We start from the raw sequence: 17113 nt of genomic DNA, 5'->3' as shown, positions 1-17113 counted from the left end.
GACCCAGTTGTTGTAGAGCGAGGTAATACTTATATATCCTTCCATTTACTTTTTTTTTTTTTTTTTTTTTTTGATGAAGTAAATTATCATTAAAGCGAAACCGAGTTTACAAAAGCGGGGGTACAAAAACAGGTAATACATTCCACATTTCTCTAATCCTATATTTTCTTCCCCATTTAGCGAGCGCGTCTGCTTGGATATTTTCTTCTCTAGGAGCGTAAGAGAATATGATTGCTTCGAAGTTAGTCTTGAGGGCTTCTACTTGTTTTACAATTTTCTGCGTTTGCCATAGGATTCCCTTACCCTGCCCGTTGATGCACTGAACTATTGCCAGATTGTCACTTTCGATGTGTACTTGTCCGAAGCCTAATTGATAAGCCCAAATCATACTCTTATGGATCACCAACCCTTCAACTTCTTCAGCATTTTGACCCTGAACAACATCGGCAAGTGCTAGGACAAAATTAGCCTCCGCATCGTGGATAATACAGCCTATACCTGCAGGTTCATTTAAAGCAGCAAAAGAAGCGTCGACATTTAATTTATAAAATGGTGTCGATGGAGGTCTCCATTTAGTAATATTCGTTTTTTCCTTGGATTTGGTTTTTGTAGTTGTCTCAATATTCAGAGGCGTGGTAGAAGCATTGTTGATCCGTGAGATCATTTGTATGGGGTCCTGTTTGTTGTTAGAGAAGCAATTCTCACATCTAGCCTTCCAAATTTTTGAGCTTACCCCCTCAAAATTAATTGGTAATTGAGTTTACCCCCTTCAGTAATGGGTAATTGAGCTTACCTCCTTGAATTTAGATTTTTTGTCAAAACTACTAAGGATATGTTTGGTATATGATAATAAAATCAAGAATTAAATAATATATAAACAAAATCAATCTTTACTAATCATATTCCTGACCAAGTCAAACAATAAAATGAGGTAGAATCAATAATATGAATCATATTGAACAATAGTTGTTCTTAACAGTGGCTATTATTTCACGTATGCCAAACATAGTCTTTGTGTTTTTGTCACTAATAGTAAGTTCAAGGGGGTAAGCTCAATTACCCATTATTGAGGGGGGTAAACTCAATTACCAATTAGTGACGAGGGGGTAAGCCCAAAAAACCCTAGAATTTTAGCATAAAGATTAATCGTTTCATCCTCAAGAGTTTTCCACTGGTTCATCCATTGTGCAACTGTGGATAGTTGATCCGATCTGACCTGAAAATGGAACCAAATTGCTTTCGCAAACGTACAATGTAATAGAACATGGTTAATGGTCTCTCTTTCGGTACAGAAGCTACAATAAAAACAATTGCCGATAAATTTGCCAATCTTATCTCTAACTGGTAGGCTATTAGTACAACATTTCCTTGATAGATGGTCACTACATCTTTTCATTTGACATTAGGTCGACTATCTAAATATAATGTCAATTCTTTTGACATTTAACCTCACGATCCTCATTTCAGACTGTTTCTAACATAAAAACGAGGGTTCTAATGTATCCTATTTCACACTCCTGAAACGTACTGTGTATGCATTGAAATCACCAAAACGGGCCAATAACCAAAACAACCCTATATCTAACATTCAGGGTCAAGGAATAATTCTTTTCAGAACGTTCCAATGCAGGTTTTAGACTCCTCTGCTGAATTCCCACCCTTAGATTCAAACATGGTTAATGTTAATGGAAGTCTGTTCTTGAATACGAATTCATGGCCTCAGTAAACATGCAAAAGTATAAAAAAATAAAATAATCGGTGCAATCCACTCAAGCAGATGTCTCAGTTGGACAATCAAGAGCTAAAGAATTCATTTATTCTGCCACACACCCAATCAACTTATTTCAAGCTCCTCAGTTCAATATATGCATCGCCCTAAAGGAATGTTCAGTTACTACCACTTAACTGTCAGACCATTCTTAAATAGTCAACTGACTCAAACCTACGCAAAGCAATATTCTCTGAAAGTAACTCGAACTACTTTATACTGTAAACTAGCATCTACTTCGCTTGATTAGATTTCAAATAATAGTGTACCAACTTTCATCCTAATTGGTTTCCTTTATGCCACATTGACAGTTGCCTATGGGACAAGCATGAAGTAACTAGACTCAGGATGGTAATTAAAAATCAAAATATCATTAAAACACAAACAGGAAGTAACCAGACTCAGGATACTAATGAAAATATCATTGAAACAAGGTTTCTTTAGTGGAGGTATCTTTCCTAAACAAAACAATATTTCACCCAATCACTAGTTCAATCGACTTCCAAAACCAATCAAATCAATCTGATGCTGAATCAGTGGCAAAAGGACAATATCCACTTAAAATGTAAAACTAAAAGGAGTTTGATTATATGCTTCATGATTACCATCTCAGTAAGTACTCAAATTTGTCCCCATTCTGTTTTTTGTTATGCTGGACCAAGAGAGAGACTCTTTCTTCGCCTTCACTTTAAAGTGTTTAAACTGTAACATAAATCAGATGGTAGATTTGAGCAAGAGCATGACAAAGTTAGGCAAGGATGTGCAAGATCTTGGGAAGCATATTTTAGCAACTACAGACTACAAAGAGAAATTTGGTGCTTGATAATATAACTTACCATTCACAGCTGCACTTGATCCAGAGAAGCCAGATCTGTCAACAACACTCATTAATACATTACAATCAAAGTTGAAAAATCGAATATATAAAAAGGAAACGGTTACCAGTTTTACCTTTAATTTGTGCGACTAGTTCTTCCTCAAGGACCTCAACATCATTTCGGAAAATATATGTAGGTACATTACCAACTCCAACCATAAAAACTGCACAATTAGAAAAGGAGGCAGATCAATATAAAATCTAATGACGTGTTCAAATTATTTTAAGAGAATCAAATTACTAACTGGAAATGAGTCCCTCAGTGCGTCGGATAGTAGTGTCGTCCATGTCGTATGGTCGACTAGCTTCAATCATTGCCTTTTTAATCTTGTTGATCACATCTGCTATATTCGAGTTGAATTTGTATCTCAGTAAATTCCGTTCAGCATGATGAACGGAATAACCAGCAAAATAAACTATATCTGCAACTTCCGCACACTTGGTGATTCCTTCTGCAATCTGTGCCTTCTATAATTGAAGGCCACCATCATCGAACCCACCAATAACTACTACAGTAGGCATATGGATGGTATCATATTTGCTGTTGACGGCGTAATAAGTAATACGAAGGGGAGGACCGAACAAGTTTTAGAGGGTAAGGTCGGCACTTTTCCCCACTGCCTGACTTGTTATATCCCGACCTTACCCTCTAAAACTTGTTCGGTCCTCCCCTTCGTATTACTTATTACGCCGTCAACAGCAAATATGATACCATCCATATGCCTACTGTAGTAGTTATTGGTGGGTTCGATGACGGTGGCCTTCAATTATGGAAGGCACAGATTGCAGAAGGAATCACTAAGTGTGCGGAAGTTGCAGATATAGTTTATTTTGCTGGTTATTCCGTTCATCATGCTGAACGGAATTTACTGGGATACAAATTCAACAACAAATATGATACCATCCATGGTCGTCCCCAGCAAATCATCTATTGTAATACAAAACACAAACGAACTTAATATACTAGATTGTAACACAAATCATTTACATCTCTTAAATTATCTCTCCTAAACAGGGGATCTATATAACAACTACTAAAATTATAAGCTTCATTATAAAAACATTAAAGCAAAAAACTATAGTGAAATCAATATGAGACAACATGGTTCTTAACAGATTTGTAGATAGTAGTGAAATCACCATTTATAATATATGGAAATAATAAACTTCACTATAGAAATAGCAAAGCAAAATCATAGTTAAATCAAAATGCTGAAGCATAGATTCCAACAGATCTGCATATAATATAGAAATGAACATCTAACATAACTAGAAATAATAAACTTCACTATAGAATCAGAATAACAAAATCTATAGTTAAATCAAAATGCTCAAACATCAATTTGAACAGATCTGTATATAATAATAGTAAAGTAACACCTAACAGAACAAGAAACGAGAAACTTCATCATAGACACATCAAAGTGATTAATATCAAAAGGATTCAACCTAAGCTCATTCAGGTTTTGAAATAGTTGGTGATATTGTATAATTTATATGTTAGATCAGCATTTAAAGGTTAGTTGAAAAAGAAAGTTCTAAGTATTATTACCGTCATTTGGAGAAAGAGAATCCATTGCTGTTGAACAAATTTCCAGTGAAGTTCAATGCTCGGTTTCTAAAATAGGGTTTTTGTATTCTGGGTTAACGAAGGGATTCTGGGTTTCACTGTTCAGGGTTTCACTGTTCTGGGTTTTTCTATTCTGGGTTTCACTGTTCTGGGTTTCACGGCTGCCTTGGATCTAGGGGTGGGAATCGGTCCGGACCGGTCGGTATCGGACTCTAACTTCATCGAACCGGTCGACTCGGACATAAATTGTTGGTGACCACCTATTTACTCGGGCGGACTCGGACGGTCACTCTCAAGAATTCTTTGTCCATTGACCGTCCAAGACCGTTTATTTTACCGGTCCAGTCGGACACCGGACGGTCTCGGTCCGGACTTTCCAATAAATTTACTTAATTCAGAACTTTATTTTTATTACCACAAACAAAATTACTTACAAATGAAGATGTTTAGCCAAGAAATCAAAAGTAAATATAAAAAAGAAAAAACACAGTGGATCATCATTTGACAAGATATAATTAAGCCATGCACTAATGTTTGGTCTTCCAGATGACTATATGACTATAGCCAACGATCATCATATATTCATATGTCTATAAACTTCAACGGTCAACTTCTAAAAATGAGGACAGTTTAGTCGGTCAACCTATTCGGTCACTCGTACCGGTCGGTCAGCGGTCGGTCCTTCGACATAGAATTTTGACCGTGACCGTCCGCCAATTCTTTCGGGCCGGTCGGACACTGACCGTTATGACCATCGGGTGTCCATGGACACTTTTTATCTCGGTCGAACGGGTCGGATAGCGGTCTTCCGGATCTTTTTCCCACCCCTACTTGGATCCACAATAACAAAGGAAGATGTTTATCTAAATTTTCTCCACGTCTTTTGACAAGTAAATCATTTATTAGCAGCAAATATTGTTTTTATACAAATTTACTGGGATACAAATTCAACTTATCTCTCCGATTACCTGAGCATGTCAACTGCACCTAATTTATGCTTATGCGTTTCCAATTTTTTTAGTTGTAATTACATAATTATTCAATCACTTTCTCTGACTTGTTCGATTTTTTCCAAGATTGTTCTTGTGATTCCTTTCTTCTTGAAGTCGAGAAAACAGTGTGCAAGATGTTTTGTCAAAATAATGTAGAAAAGTAAGTGACGTTCAAACACGATAAGAAAAGAAAAATGTTCGATTTTCATGAAGTACTCTGTGCAATCAACTTTGCTGCACGGTGGTGGTTTTCTAGTGGTTTTTCATCAGCCAACTTCAAATGTATGTAACTAAATAGCAGGGTTTTTTTTTTCCCCAGCCCCATTCAATTCACCCAGTTGACTCGTTTGTTAAGCCAATTTTGTGTGTTTTTTCAATCAAACCGCACCGATTTTAGCCAAGTAAATTGAGTTTTTGTACTGGATTTTTGGCCTTTCACATTAGATAGCACAGGCACACGTTGTCTACTCTATGCCATCCCAGATATATCAAAACCACCTCTATGAATTAAACAAAGGAACGCTAAAACCATTTCTTCAGCTCAAATCAAGTTTTTTTTATTTGTCTGGTCTTGCTGCACATTCAGTCACGTCCAAAAATAGAGTCAATTGAGCATATTGGGAAGGAATTTTTAAGCATTTGAGCAGATTCCTGTACTAGAAGCTCCCAATTAATTAGATAGTTCAGAATATATTAGTTTACACAAGAAGTAACACAATAAGTTCCTATTTCTAAGCATAAAAAGTGTACCACCATCTTGAAACTAGTTTCGACTTTCTGGGTGTGGAGATTCAACATGCAAGGAAACTCGTCACTACAAATTTAGTTCGTTAAACATCGCAACAGTCTTGCTTCCCCACCCATCTTATATACCCTTTGCCTCTCTGCTATTTTCTTGCATTCTTGGGTCTTCTGTAGCAATCAATCAACTGAGATGGGTATGTTTAGTTGTAATCGGATGAAGCTCTAGGTTTTCCCTTCATCGAATTTAGGTGCTGTGAAACAAATATGACTCCCATTATCACGATGAGGCAACCAACTAGCGTGCTAAAGAAGAGGGCTCCTGGTTGCCTTGTCTGCACAAACCCATATACTCCATTTGAGGTTACCAGAATAATATCAGTAAGACCATCATTGGAGAAGTCTTCACATATCAGAGCATGAGTTGGAGGAGCAGGGAGATCAAATGTAGTTAAGAAACTGCCTTGAGGAGATAATACGACAGCTTCTTGATCTCCTGCAGCTAGGATTATATCTTGTTTCTCATCATGAACTCGTAAGGAGAATGGTTTTAGTGTGGGTACCACCGTCCCTGCTTCCATCATTCCTGCTGGAGAAGGAAGGTTTGACCACGTCGCACCTGTAAGGAGTTGCCATTGCCAAATAGCATCGTGACCGTGCAAGCTCGGGGTATATGAAGTCACCTAGAAACCAAGTGCAGATTTTTTATTCAGTGTCCAACTGTTAATTCTTCTCTTACTTGTCGGAGATTAATATGTTAATGGTGAAAGTATACCTCTCCTCGGTTTGTTAAGAAAACGACATCACCATGGCTTCCTTTTCTATGTTTATGACCATCGTCTGTTGGGATGAGAATAGGTGTTGCTACTTCAAGTGAACTTGAATCAGAAGTTCTGCCATAGCCTCTGGCGAACTCTCCATGCTGGAACAAGTTAAAAGGGGAATGATGGCAGATGGACGCATTAAAGAGTTGTTCTCTAACGGGTACACCAGATGTTGCAACTGCCCAACAGGGTTTCAGCACTTCCATGGATCCGCTGATCACTTCAGCACCATTTCCACCAACAACCTGCCAATACAAAAAGCGATTTATTAAGCGCTGAGAGCAATAATTCGAGTAATTAACTTGGGAAAGTCTTGAGTTATTTGAGGTATGTTAACTACAACCAAGTTATTCCATGAAATAGGAGGATGGGGATATTCAGGAAGAAGGGTGTATAAGATTTGAATACCTGAACATGATCTAGGACTCCATCTCCATTAATATCCGCATGTAGACCACCCTCTTGAAGATGAAGCTGCCAGCACGTAAAACATGAGCAAAGTCATGTAAAATATTTCAAATGTATTATTTCTGATATAGAAAGTAACTTAGTACTTCAGCAGAGTTTCGAGAAAAAAAGATTATTTTCGGTAGATATTTTACACCAGAAACAACATAAAGAAATACAGAAACATTTAGCACAAAACACACCAATGGTGTCTGAAAAATTTATAAATATTTGCAGAAGTACAAGCAAACTCTTGACATGAATAGAAGCGACAGTGACTGGGGAAAAGAAAATCAAGTATATCTAAACCAGTTATATGAGTTTACCTTGCAAATAGTACGACCAGTAGCCAAATGAAGAGCTTCAATTCCTTCTTTTTGATGAGCTACAATCACATTAGGAACCCACCAGAGCTGAGTGTAGTTTGTTATAGTAGGAACATAAGGTGTCCGCTGCAAGAACAAAATAAATATGTTACCCTGCTACGCCAAAGTAGACTGCAACCTGAATTTTGGTGACTTAAGTAGATTGAGCAGGAGAAGTACATAACGATTAAGGCTGTTGCAAAAGCCTCAACATAATGAAATCTACCAGAGGACTTACAATACTTGCATAGATAACAGAGCCCACTTAAACAAGGAGGAATACTTGCCTCGAGTAAAATCCCAGAGTTCCCATAAGAAGAAGATAAAGACCAGTTTCTCTAACCAGCTTCTTACGAAAGTGGATATTTGAACATGCAGCAAACAAATAAACTTCATAATCTTGAGAACAGTACCTTCTTGGTTTTTGCTGAACCAGCATAACTTGTAGCCTTTCCGATTATGCGAGGAATTTTGTTAGTTGAGTCCTTCCCTGGAGGGTGATGCTCCTCGGTCCCATGATAAGGAAAGTTTGTCTTTTTCCCGGGCATCTTCTTCAAGGCTTTTCTTTTGTGCTTTCTAAAGTGTGCAAGCTTAAAAGAAGTATCCTCTCTTCGATCCTGTTTAAAGCAAGTGCAGTGAGGTAGAACCATACTTCCTCCTTTTCTAAATATACACATGAACCAAGGGAACGAAAAATAAAGTATTCAATTACCCAGTGATGTGGCATGACTCCAAGGATTGACTCTCTGAATTCTCTGCATTCAAACTGTTAACTTGTTTGAGTAAGGTTTGGTGAAGATAAATTGAAAAGTAAGTACACCGATTTAAGACTATTAGCAATTAAGAAGGCTCCAATGTTTAATTAAAGCAATTCTGCGCTGTCAAGTGTTAACAGTAAGCAAAAGTATAGTTTAAACGTCACATAAAAACTAAAACAACTTGGATATGAAGTTACAGACTGAACTTAAAAAAAAAAAAAAAAAAGAGCACAATTAAACTGATATTGCATCCAATCTAAAGATTCACTCTGAAATGTTAGTTACAAAAAGTAGGTGATAAAATATCAAGAACCATAACAAAAATAGTTAATTTGATCAGCAAGTTTGGCACTTGGACCAAAGGGAACAAATGGAAAGTAGAATCTTGTTGTGTTCAGGACAAAAGAAACCCGACTCATGGCAAAAAGGGAACTCCTTGAATAAGGAAATTGTAATGTCCAAGATGCTAACTAAAACTTTCACAAGCATTTACAACACAACCAACATATTTCTCCAAAGCAACACAGGATACGAGTGCTTCTATAAACATATTCAAGCTAACCACAAACAAGTGCGCGTAAGAAACCATTGAGAAACTCAACCCCAAGTTGTATAAAAAGAAGCATACCTCCCCAGGCTGACGACTGTTTAAAGCATGAACATCAAGCTTGTAATTATGCTGTGGAATCAATTGTGATGCATCTGAAGAATGTGTTTGAATATTCTAACAAAAAAAACAGCTTAAATGTAAGAGAGTGTGGTAATTGATGCATTACCTTCATATGAAGATAGAAACTTAAAAGAATAAATAGCGATATAGAACAGAATTCCATGTGTTACTATTTGCGAACTTTTAACAGCTCAGAAAACCGAACTTTGATTATCCAAAATCATTGACTAGACAAGTTCCTTTCTGAAATGGACCCCCCAGGTTAAACTAAAATGGAAATGGAAGGTGCACATATAGCTTTAATATGAAGCATACAATGTTAAGAGCATTAAGGTAGATGCTTTGAAGTTTCGACCATTAAAACCACATAAGTCTTCAATCTTCTGTCTAACACAAAAGTAAAAGGAAAGATGTGGAAATGGGTGAACGGGGAAGCTATTTAGATTAAAAATAGTACCTCATTCTTTCTGCTCCAACGTAGTGTACCGGTGCGACCAGCAAATGCATAAAATGCAAAATGACGCAAGTCCACTGTTCCAGAAGTTTCAGAAGCCTAGAAATATAAAAAGACATCAATACACCAATATAATTCTGTGAAACCAAAGAAGGAGTAACCGAGAAATACGCATCAGCAACAATAAGTAGAGGTCTATGTGCTGCAATCTGGGCGGATAGGATCCTTTCATTCATACTATATACAGTGCACAAAGCATTCAAGTAGAAGGCAGCTACCTCCTTCTCACTTGCACTTCTTCTATGTTGCTCAGCATTTTTATCTGCCATCCCTAGTTCTTCGAAGGGATCCATGAAAATCTAAAACAACATAGAAAGTAATGTATACGTAAGTGAATGGTTATAAATATATGTTTTCAAACTCATTTGGCCCTTTAATAGTACATAATTAACTAAACGACATACATGAGGCTGAACTTCCATTCTTCCTCCTACTATAATCAGTCCTGCATCTCCATGCTTCAACGTATAATTGCTTATCGAAATCGACACCTCCCTATGGTGAGCACCATGAGGAAAATCTTCCTATCAAGAATTTGCAAATAGGATAACTGGGTTTCAGAAACTCCAGAGATGGAAAAGTAAGCATATTGAAAATAGTGGGAAAGAAAATCAAATAACGTATAAACCTGTAAATTCGTCTCCCACAGTTTTTTGAGGTTGTGATCGAAACACATAACTGACCAACCTGAGGTAACCACCACCAAGACCTGCTTATGTGGTTGTCCTTGTTTATAGTTGCGATCAATTATACCTGTAGCCATGGCTACAGCACGTCTCCCAGATGAAACACGTATCTTGTCTGGCAGTAGGGAAACCTCTGCTAGCACGTGAGCTTCATTGAACCCTTCATCTACACGTCTAGCATGGGGTGCCAAAACCTAAAATCCACCATCACATTGAAAAAATCATTCTTGAGGGAATAAAGTGTTTGACTAGAAGAGGACATTGACTGAGCATAAGAAAACTGACACAGATCAGTTCAACAGTACCACGGCCGAAAAATGAAAAAGAAAATCAACAAACAACACCTTAAATTATTGAGACATGTTTTCTTGGAGTCTAGAGAATCCACAAGGAGAAGCGGAAAATGATATACATGGTGGTGATCAGTAGCAAGTAATATAGCGATAACCAAGTTGAAAATTTTGCCAACTGCGGATCATTTGTACACATTAGATGCACACCAACTGGTGGAATGGGTACAAACTACAATTACTTATCTACAAAATTTCTATTTAAATGTTTTTTATCGAACCGAGAGGAGTGCTTAATTCCTAGTATTTCAAAAGGAACAGTATCAATTAACTGAGAAGATTTGGTCTTGATTGAATTTGACATAGAACCACAAGTAAACTAAGACGAAATCGAAATTTTGCCGAAAGGCGATTAATACTTACTTGAATCTTGGCATCATGAGTTGCCACAAAAACTTCACTTCGACCATCACCATTTAGATCAGCTACAATTGGAGGAGGGAGACGTTCGCCTTCGTATTTGAGAGGGTATTCATCTAACAGATGAACCCATGCTTCCTTAAAGGAAAAATCACCTTCATGCTGTATAAACACACAAACAAAGAAAAGTCAACACTCTCAAATTGACCTCGAATTAAATTGATGCAACTCCAAATCAATCAAAAACCAAAAACAGGATTTCAATTACTTCACTTCAAATTTTTTTGGGCAAATTACTTTTAACTCAAAAATAATTTCCATTATCATATGAATCAGTTAGGGTTTGTTTTCCATTAAATTGATGTAACTCCAAATCGATCAAAAACCCAACAATCACGATTTCAATTACTTCACTTCAAATTTTTTTTTGGGCAAATTACTTCAATTCATGAATAATTTCCATTATGATATGAATCAGTTAGGGTTTGTTTTTGCAGTAATTGGGAATTTCACGAATTAGGGTGTAACTGAAGTATGTACCTGAAGAGAGAAGAAGATTGCGAAGGCTGAGAGTAGAAGAATCGCCAAATCTCGTTTCCTCATATCTCGCGTCTCCTTCGTCTATATGATCTCTGATTAGACAAATCCCTAAAATATAGTAATAAGATCAAGCCCTTCTGGTTCTTGCCTTCTCGGAAGGAAGAAGAAGAAGAAGGTATTTAGGGGTTAAGTAATTAAGATTTCGTTCATTTAGGTTTGCTGCGGAATTTAACGGGTCGATTTGCGGGTTTAAGACCGAGGTGCAGATATTGGTAGGTTTCATATATCACCCAATGTGGGTCCCACTTAAACCTAGTGATAGTGCTAGTAGTAGTAGAGATCTTTATTGGTCAGTTTTGGCGGGAAAAGAATAAAGTATTCCCGCCCAAAATAAGAATGCCTTAAAACCCTACCGGAACAATCATGAATCATTTTGCCTGAACCCTAATGGCGTCTGATTCTTCTCCCATTCACCCAGGCCCTTCATCCCCAATCGATCAGTCTTCGAGTCCGATCGGAAACACAAACTCATCACCTGGTGATGGTCGACGGAGAAGAAGAGGAAGGAGTTCTTCCAACGCATCAGTGTACGCAACTCCACCACCATCCAACTCTCGATTCGCATCCACTCCAGATGCCACACCAACCCCATCAAGCACTCAAAGCAGAAGAACCAGAAGAAAAAGTAGCCGAGCAACACCATCAGTTGCAACCCCAACATCTACCGACGATGTTCCACTTTCATCAGAAGGTGGGGAGGGGGATGAAGTTGATGAAGCCCCACCCATGTTTGTTTGGGGAACTAACATCAGTGTTCGGGATGTTAATGCTGCTATTCTCCGATTTCTGAGGAATTTCGTCGAACACCCTACCCACACAGAGGGAAAGTACATGAAAGAGATTCACCAAATTCTTGATATGGAAGGGGAATCACTCGATGTCGATGCTCAGGATGTGTTTAGTTATGATCCAGATCTTTACACTAAAATGGTTAGGTACCCACTTGAGGTTTTAGCCATTTTTGATATTGTTCTTATGGATATGGCTAGCCGTATTAATGAATTATACGAAAAACATATTCAAGCTCGAATTTTTAATCTCAAAACTTCAACACCAATGAGAAATCTCAATCCAGCAGGTTAGTTTTTCTTTACATTTGTTTGTCATATTTAGAAATGTATTTGATTCAAATTAATACTTGGGTTGTTGTGGGTGTAAACAGACATTGAAAAAATGGTATCAGTAAAGGGGATGATCATTCGATCAAGCTCGATAATACCTGAAATCAGGGAAGCTTTATTTAGGTGTCTTGTGTGTGGCTTTTACTCTGAGCCAGTTGTTGTAGAGCGAGGTAATACTCATAAATCCTTCTGTTTACTTGAATATGTTGTATATCCACTTTTTTCGGCTGACATTAGGTGTTTTTAGGCCGAATTAGTGAACCCTCAAGGTGCCAGAAACAAGAGTGTCTCGCTCAGAACTCCATGACTCTTGTTCACAACCGATGCAGGTATGCCAAATTATGAATAACTTTTTTGAAAATTGAAGTTATAATCCTGAATTTTCAAGCTATGTGTTTTAATTGATTTAACAAGGTTCATATTGTTGAATAAGTTGATTTTGTTGTCCATTATCAGGTTTGCTGACAAGCAGATCGTGAGGTTGCAAGAGACACCGGATGATATTCCAGAAGGTGGTACCCCTCACACAGTCAGCTTACTGATGCATGATAAACTTGTTGATGCTGGAAAGCCCGGTGATAGGGTTGAGGTGAGTTCCCCTTTTTGGTTTTTAATCTGGACTCGAAGGGGTATTATATAGACGTATAGCTAAAAACCGTGTTTTGTATGTTCTAAACAGGTAACTGGTATTTATAGGGCAATGACTGTCAGAGTAGGATCGACACAGAGAACTGTTAAATCTCTGTTCAAGGTATGTTATTGATCTTGTAACGTTAGAAATGATAATGTGGGTGGAACTGACTGTGCTTATTTTTCAATGGCAGACTTATATAGATTGTCTTCATTTGAAGAAAACCGATAAGTCAAGAATGCAGGCAGAAGATCCAATGGAAGTAGATAATGGCTCTCAAAACATGAGCGGAGACCCCTCCCCTGATTTTCAAGACAAGGTAGATCAGCTGTTCTTTTTCTGCATTCCACTTAAATAGTCACATGTCAGCTATTATAATGTTCTTATTGTAATTTCCAGATCGAGCAGTTGAAAGAGCTCTCAAAGCAGCCTGATATTTATGACAAATTAACTAGATCGCTCGCTCCCAACATATGGGAATTGGATGATGTTAAGAAAGGTCTTCTTTGCCAGGTCTGGATATTAGATTTATGGGGCTATCATTTTTCATGTATTAATGTTTTCGCGTAACTTGTGTATGTCTGTCTTATATCACTGGACCAAGAATGACACTGATATGGTAAGAAATGATTGTAGCTGTTTGGTGGGAATGCTTTGAGGCTACCATCTGGAGCTAGCTTCCGTGGTGATATTAACATTTTACTGGTGGGTGATCCTGGAACTAGTAAGTCACAGCTTCTCCAATACATACACAAACTTGCACCTCGGGGTATTTACACAAGTGGAAGAGGGAGTTCGGCTGTGGGTTTGACAGCCTATGTTACGAAGGATCCCGAAACAGGTGAAACGGTAAGATAAACATCGTCAGATCTTTCTATTTTTGAGTAAAACTGATGTTAATGCAGTGGAATGATTAAGAGAATCTAACTATGAACTAAAAGGCATTGAATTGAAACAATATAAATGAAATAAAGAAGATATAAAAGATTAAAAGAGGCTATTATAGCCGATGTCTGCCCTTATGGCGTGGCCGCCCTAACAGAGTCCTATTTTGACTTCAATGCTTACAAACCTAATCTTAATAAACACTATTATGGGTTACTAAGATTAGGGCATTCTAAGGGCTTTAAGCCCATTCAGCCAATATGTTCCCACATAATAAACTTCATCACCGTAATTGCTAAAACTCGAACTTGAAGTGGGTGACCTTTATTCTTGTTTGAATTTCCAGGTTCTGGAGAGTGGGGCACTTGTCTTGAGTGATAGAGGCATATGTTGCATTGATGAATTCGACAAAATGTCCGAGAATGCTAGAAGTATGTTACACGAGGTGAGTTACTTTCTCTATCTCACATTTACTTGTTCTTCAATGTCAGCTGGAAGTTCATTTGTTCATCTTTTAATACTCTTGAAACAGGTAATGGAACAACAAACTGTTTCAATAGCAAAGGCTGGAATTATTGCTTCTCTTAATGCTCGAACTTCAGTTTTAGCTTGTGCTAATCCAAGTGGTTCACGTTATAACCCCCGCTTATCAGTCATTGACAACATCCACCTTCCTCCTACCTTACTATCAAGGTGGGTAAATATACATATATAATATGCTATATCATTTCGTTGCTTTATTCTTGTTGCACTAAACATGACTGGTAAAATCTTTCAGGTTTGATTTGATATACTTGCTTCTTGACAAAGCTGATGAGCAATCAGATAGACGTCTTGCTAAACATATTGTAGCATTGCACTTTGAGAATCCTGAGGTTAGTTAATTCCTTCTTGACCATTAGAAGATACCCTTTGTTATTTTTGAGATTTTAACATTTGTAAGTCTAGAGGTCGTGAATGAATGGGTTTCTTCTCTCTTTTTGCAGACCATACAGCAAGATGTCTTAGACCTTCCAACTTTAACAGCGTATCTGAGTTATGCCAGAAGCTATATTCAGCCAAAATTATCCGATGAAGCAGCAGAGGAATTAACACGTGGATATGTTGAATTGAGGAGAAGAGGAAACTTCCCAGGAAGCAGCAAAAAGGTACTCTATTTTATTGGAGTAATATTCACTCAGATCTTCGATCCGCTTATTTAATGTTGGGAAATTATAGTTGACTACTCGAATCATTGAATTTTTCTGTTTATGGTGTCATCCAGGTGATAACAGCAACACCTCGGCAAATTGAGAGTTTAATTCGTATAAGTGAAGCCCTAGCTCGGATGCGTTTCTCGGAAGTGGTTAGTGAAACCTCGCGTTGTAACAACGATATATATGTTTTGAAGAAAACAATTTGAAATCTTCTCTTATTAATTTGAGATTACTTCAATTTTGTGCAGGTGGAAAAGCACGATGTTATAGAGGCGTTTCGACTCCTAGAAGTTGCCATGCAACAGTCAGCCACAGATCACGCCACTGGTAACTTCAGTTACAAATAAATGTACTTAAGTAACATTACTTTTAATTCTTTGATGGTCTCATGCAATTTGTTGTTCTTTTCTAATCAGGGACCATCGATATGGATCTCATTACAACTGGAGTTTCTGCAAGTGAAAGGATAAGACGAGAAAATCTGTTGTCAGCAACTCGAAACCTCATAATGGGAAAGATGAAACTCGGAGGAGCCCCAACTCGTATAGCTGAGGTGGGTTAATTCATGTGATTTGGGACATTTAAATAGCACTTCACACTTAATCTACCACTTGTGCATCTCATTTCCTAGTTCCTATTGCCTGAAGTTTATGTACCTTTGACCTCTATTATGCAGTTGTTGGATGATCTGAAGAAGCAAAGTTCAACGGAAATCCACCAAAACGATGTAAGTATTCTCTAAAAGAGCAAATCTTGTCTGGGTTTCGTCTGAATTGAGCAAGACTTACTGACACTTTCTTTTACTATTATTCAGTTGCGGAACGCTCTTTCTACACTTGCAAGTGAGGGATTTATTGTTCTTCAGGGTGATACAGTAAAGCGGATCTGATGAGTAGACAATAGACGCATGTAACATCTTCTCGTAAATTGCAATATTTGATATGAATATTAATCTCATTTTACCTTATGTTATCTTTTGGTTTTGGCTGCCCAAATACACTATGGGTCTCTATTATAAGATTTTATTGAGCGATTCCTAGCCTGTGTTAGATCGGATTTTCCATACTTTGTTAGGACCCATCTTTACATGGATGTTAATATTTGATTTAGGTTATTGCAGTAATGAATTTGGCAGCACAAGCTTGATGTTTTTTTGATTCAAGCAATACCATAGGTTTGTGAGACTTTACACGGCAAACAAGAGATTAAAAACAAACTCCACAAGAAACAAACCTCATTCATCTAAGGCGTAAACAATATGTGTCTAGCATTTCAACACAGTTTAGAAACAACGAGATTCATAAATGGAACAGAACAACAATAATTTTAACAAAGGCGAAACACTCGTATGCTTACTCTCCATTGAAGAGATACATGATGCAACGTTCTTCACCCATTATCATTTGTTGTTCATAATTTTCTCTTCTCATTTCTAGTTATCTCTAATTTCTTTATCAGATTACGTTTTATGAACTCAATTAGCAAAGTATGTAGTTCATTTATCTAAATTCTACATTCTAATAAAAATTATATACATAAATATTTTTGAAGTTATATAAATTAGTTTTTTTATCTACTGTGATCTAAATAATAATTATAAAATATTTATTTTTTCTTTACCTATATATTTTGACTAGTATTTAGCTATAACTTTATTTGTTGAAACTGCATGAAATAAAACTACAAACTGACTAGAGTCGAAAGAAATAAGGAAAACTACAATTACTATTATTAATACGCGCTCATTTAGCTAATTTG

The 17113-nt window shown here is 37.2% G+C and overlaps 3 protein-coding genes across 6 annotated transcripts; 1 reads left to right on the top strand and 2 right to left on the bottom strand.

The window, feature by feature from the left end:
• Positions 1-49: 49 nt before the first annotated feature.
• LOC147533549 (uncharacterized) lies at positions 50-4247 on the bottom strand. 3 transcript variants are annotated; one of them, XR_015228423.1, is made up of 5 exons: positions 2891-3231; positions 2720-2809; positions 2605-2639; positions 1122-2470; positions 50-728 (listed from the first exon to the last, which is right to left on the bottom strand). XR_015228423.1 is itself a non-coding variant. In XM_086651135.1 (5 exons), exons 1-4 carry the CDS (start codon positions 4220-4222, stop codon positions 2608-2610), a joined length of 318 nt encoding a protein of 105 aa, XP_086507261.1. In that variant the 5' UTR covers positions 4223-4247; the 3' UTR covers positions 2176-2470; positions 2605-2607. The 3 variants fall into 3 exon arrangements, 1 of the variants encoding a protein (XP_086507261.1); XR_015228424.1 differs by lacking the exon at positions 50-728 and having other exon boundaries at positions 1112-1216; positions 2374-2470; XM_086651135.1 differs by lacking the exon at positions 50-728 and adding an exon at positions 4198-4247 and having other exon boundaries at positions 2176-2470; positions 2891-3061.
• Positions 4248-5861: 1614 nt separating this feature from the next.
• On the bottom strand, positions 5862-11780 carry LOC147533548 (FG-GAP repeat-containing protein). Of its 2 annotated transcripts, none has more exons than XM_086647132.1 (13): positions 11463-11780; positions 10926-11084; positions 10155-10406; positions 9931-10050; positions 9745-9825; positions 9470-9565; positions 8971-9066; positions 8297-8350; positions 7998-8201; positions 7546-7671; positions 7181-7246; positions 6724-7017; positions 5862-6631 (listed from the first exon to the last, which is right to left on the bottom strand). In XM_086647132.1, the coding sequence occupies exons 1-13, from the start codon at positions 11523-11525 to the stop codon at positions 6152-6154; spliced, it is 2091 nt and encodes a 696-aa protein (XP_086503258.1). In that variant the 5' UTR covers positions 11526-11780; the 3' UTR covers positions 5862-6151. The 2 variants fall into 2 exon arrangements, with proteins under 2 accessions (XP_086503258.1, XP_086503259.1); XM_086647133.1 differs by having other exon boundaries at positions 10155-10759; positions 10865-11084; positions 11463-11713.
• A 117-nt stretch (positions 11781-11897) lies between these two features.
• On the top strand, positions 11898-16397 carry MCM4 (Minichromosome maintenance (MCM2/3/5) family protein). The gene is made up of 17 exons (XM_086647131.1): positions 11898-12600; positions 12685-12813; positions 12891-12972; positions 13100-13232; positions 13323-13394; positions 13468-13593; positions 13674-13787; positions 13911-14123; positions 14506-14604; positions 14692-14852; positions 14938-15034; positions 15146-15307; positions 15424-15504; positions 15604-15682; positions 15772-15908; positions 16032-16082; positions 16170-16397. The coding sequence occupies exons 1-17, from the start codon at positions 11910-11912 to the stop codon at positions 16242-16244; spliced, it is 2502 nt and encodes an 833-aa protein (XP_086503257.1). The 5' UTR covers positions 11898-11909; the 3' UTR covers positions 16245-16397.
• Positions 16398-17113: the final 716 nt, after the last annotated feature.

This window comes from Eschscholzia californica, unplaced genomic scaffold (assembly GCF_041429995.1).
Source record: "Eschscholzia californica isolate CP2 unplaced genomic scaffold, dmEscCali1.0.p SCAF_6, whole genome shotgun sequence".
Lineage (NCBI taxonomy): Eukaryota > Viridiplantae > Streptophyta > Magnoliopsida > Ranunculales > Papaveraceae > Eschscholzia > Eschscholzia californica.
This window is presented reverse-complemented; position numbering and strand designations above follow the sequence as displayed.

Bases quoted from the DNA above. Each gene is read 5' to 3' on its own strand.
- LOC147533549 (XM_086651135.1), bottom strand. From the start codon at position 4,222: ATGGATTCTCTTTCTCCAAATGACG. The intron at 3,062-4,197 runs GTAATAATACTT...TTGCAGATATAG, and splicing joins TTCTCTTTCTCCAAATGACG to TTTATTTTGCTGGTTATTCC. The intron at 2,640-2,719 runs GTAAAACTGGTA...TGTTGTTGACAG, and splicing joins ACTAGTCGCACAAATTAAAG to ATCTGGCTTCTCTGGATCAA.
- LOC147533548 (XM_086647132.1), bottom strand. From the start codon at position 11,525: ATGAGGAAACGAGATTTGGCGATTCTTCTACTCTCAGCCTTCGCAATC. The intron at 8,202-8,296 runs GTAATTGAATAC...TGCTTTAAACAG, and splicing joins GAGTCATGCCACATCACTGG to GATCGAAGAGAGGATACTTC. The intron at 6,632-6,723 runs GTATACTTTCAC...CTTGGTTTCTAG, and splicing joins TCTTAACAAACCGAGGAGAG to GTGACTTCATATACCCCGAG.
- MCM4 (XM_086647131.1), top strand. From the start codon at position 11,910: ATGGCGTCTGATTCTTCTCCCATTCACCCAGGCCCTTCATCCCCAATC. The intron at 12,601-12,684 runs GTTAGTTTTTCT...GGGTGTAAACAG, and splicing joins GAGAAATCTCAATCCAGCAG to ACATTGAAAAAATGGTATCA. The intron at 15,909-16,031 runs GTGGGTTAATTC...TCTATTATGCAG, and splicing joins CCCCAACTCGTATAGCTGAG to TTGTTGGATGATCTGAAGAA.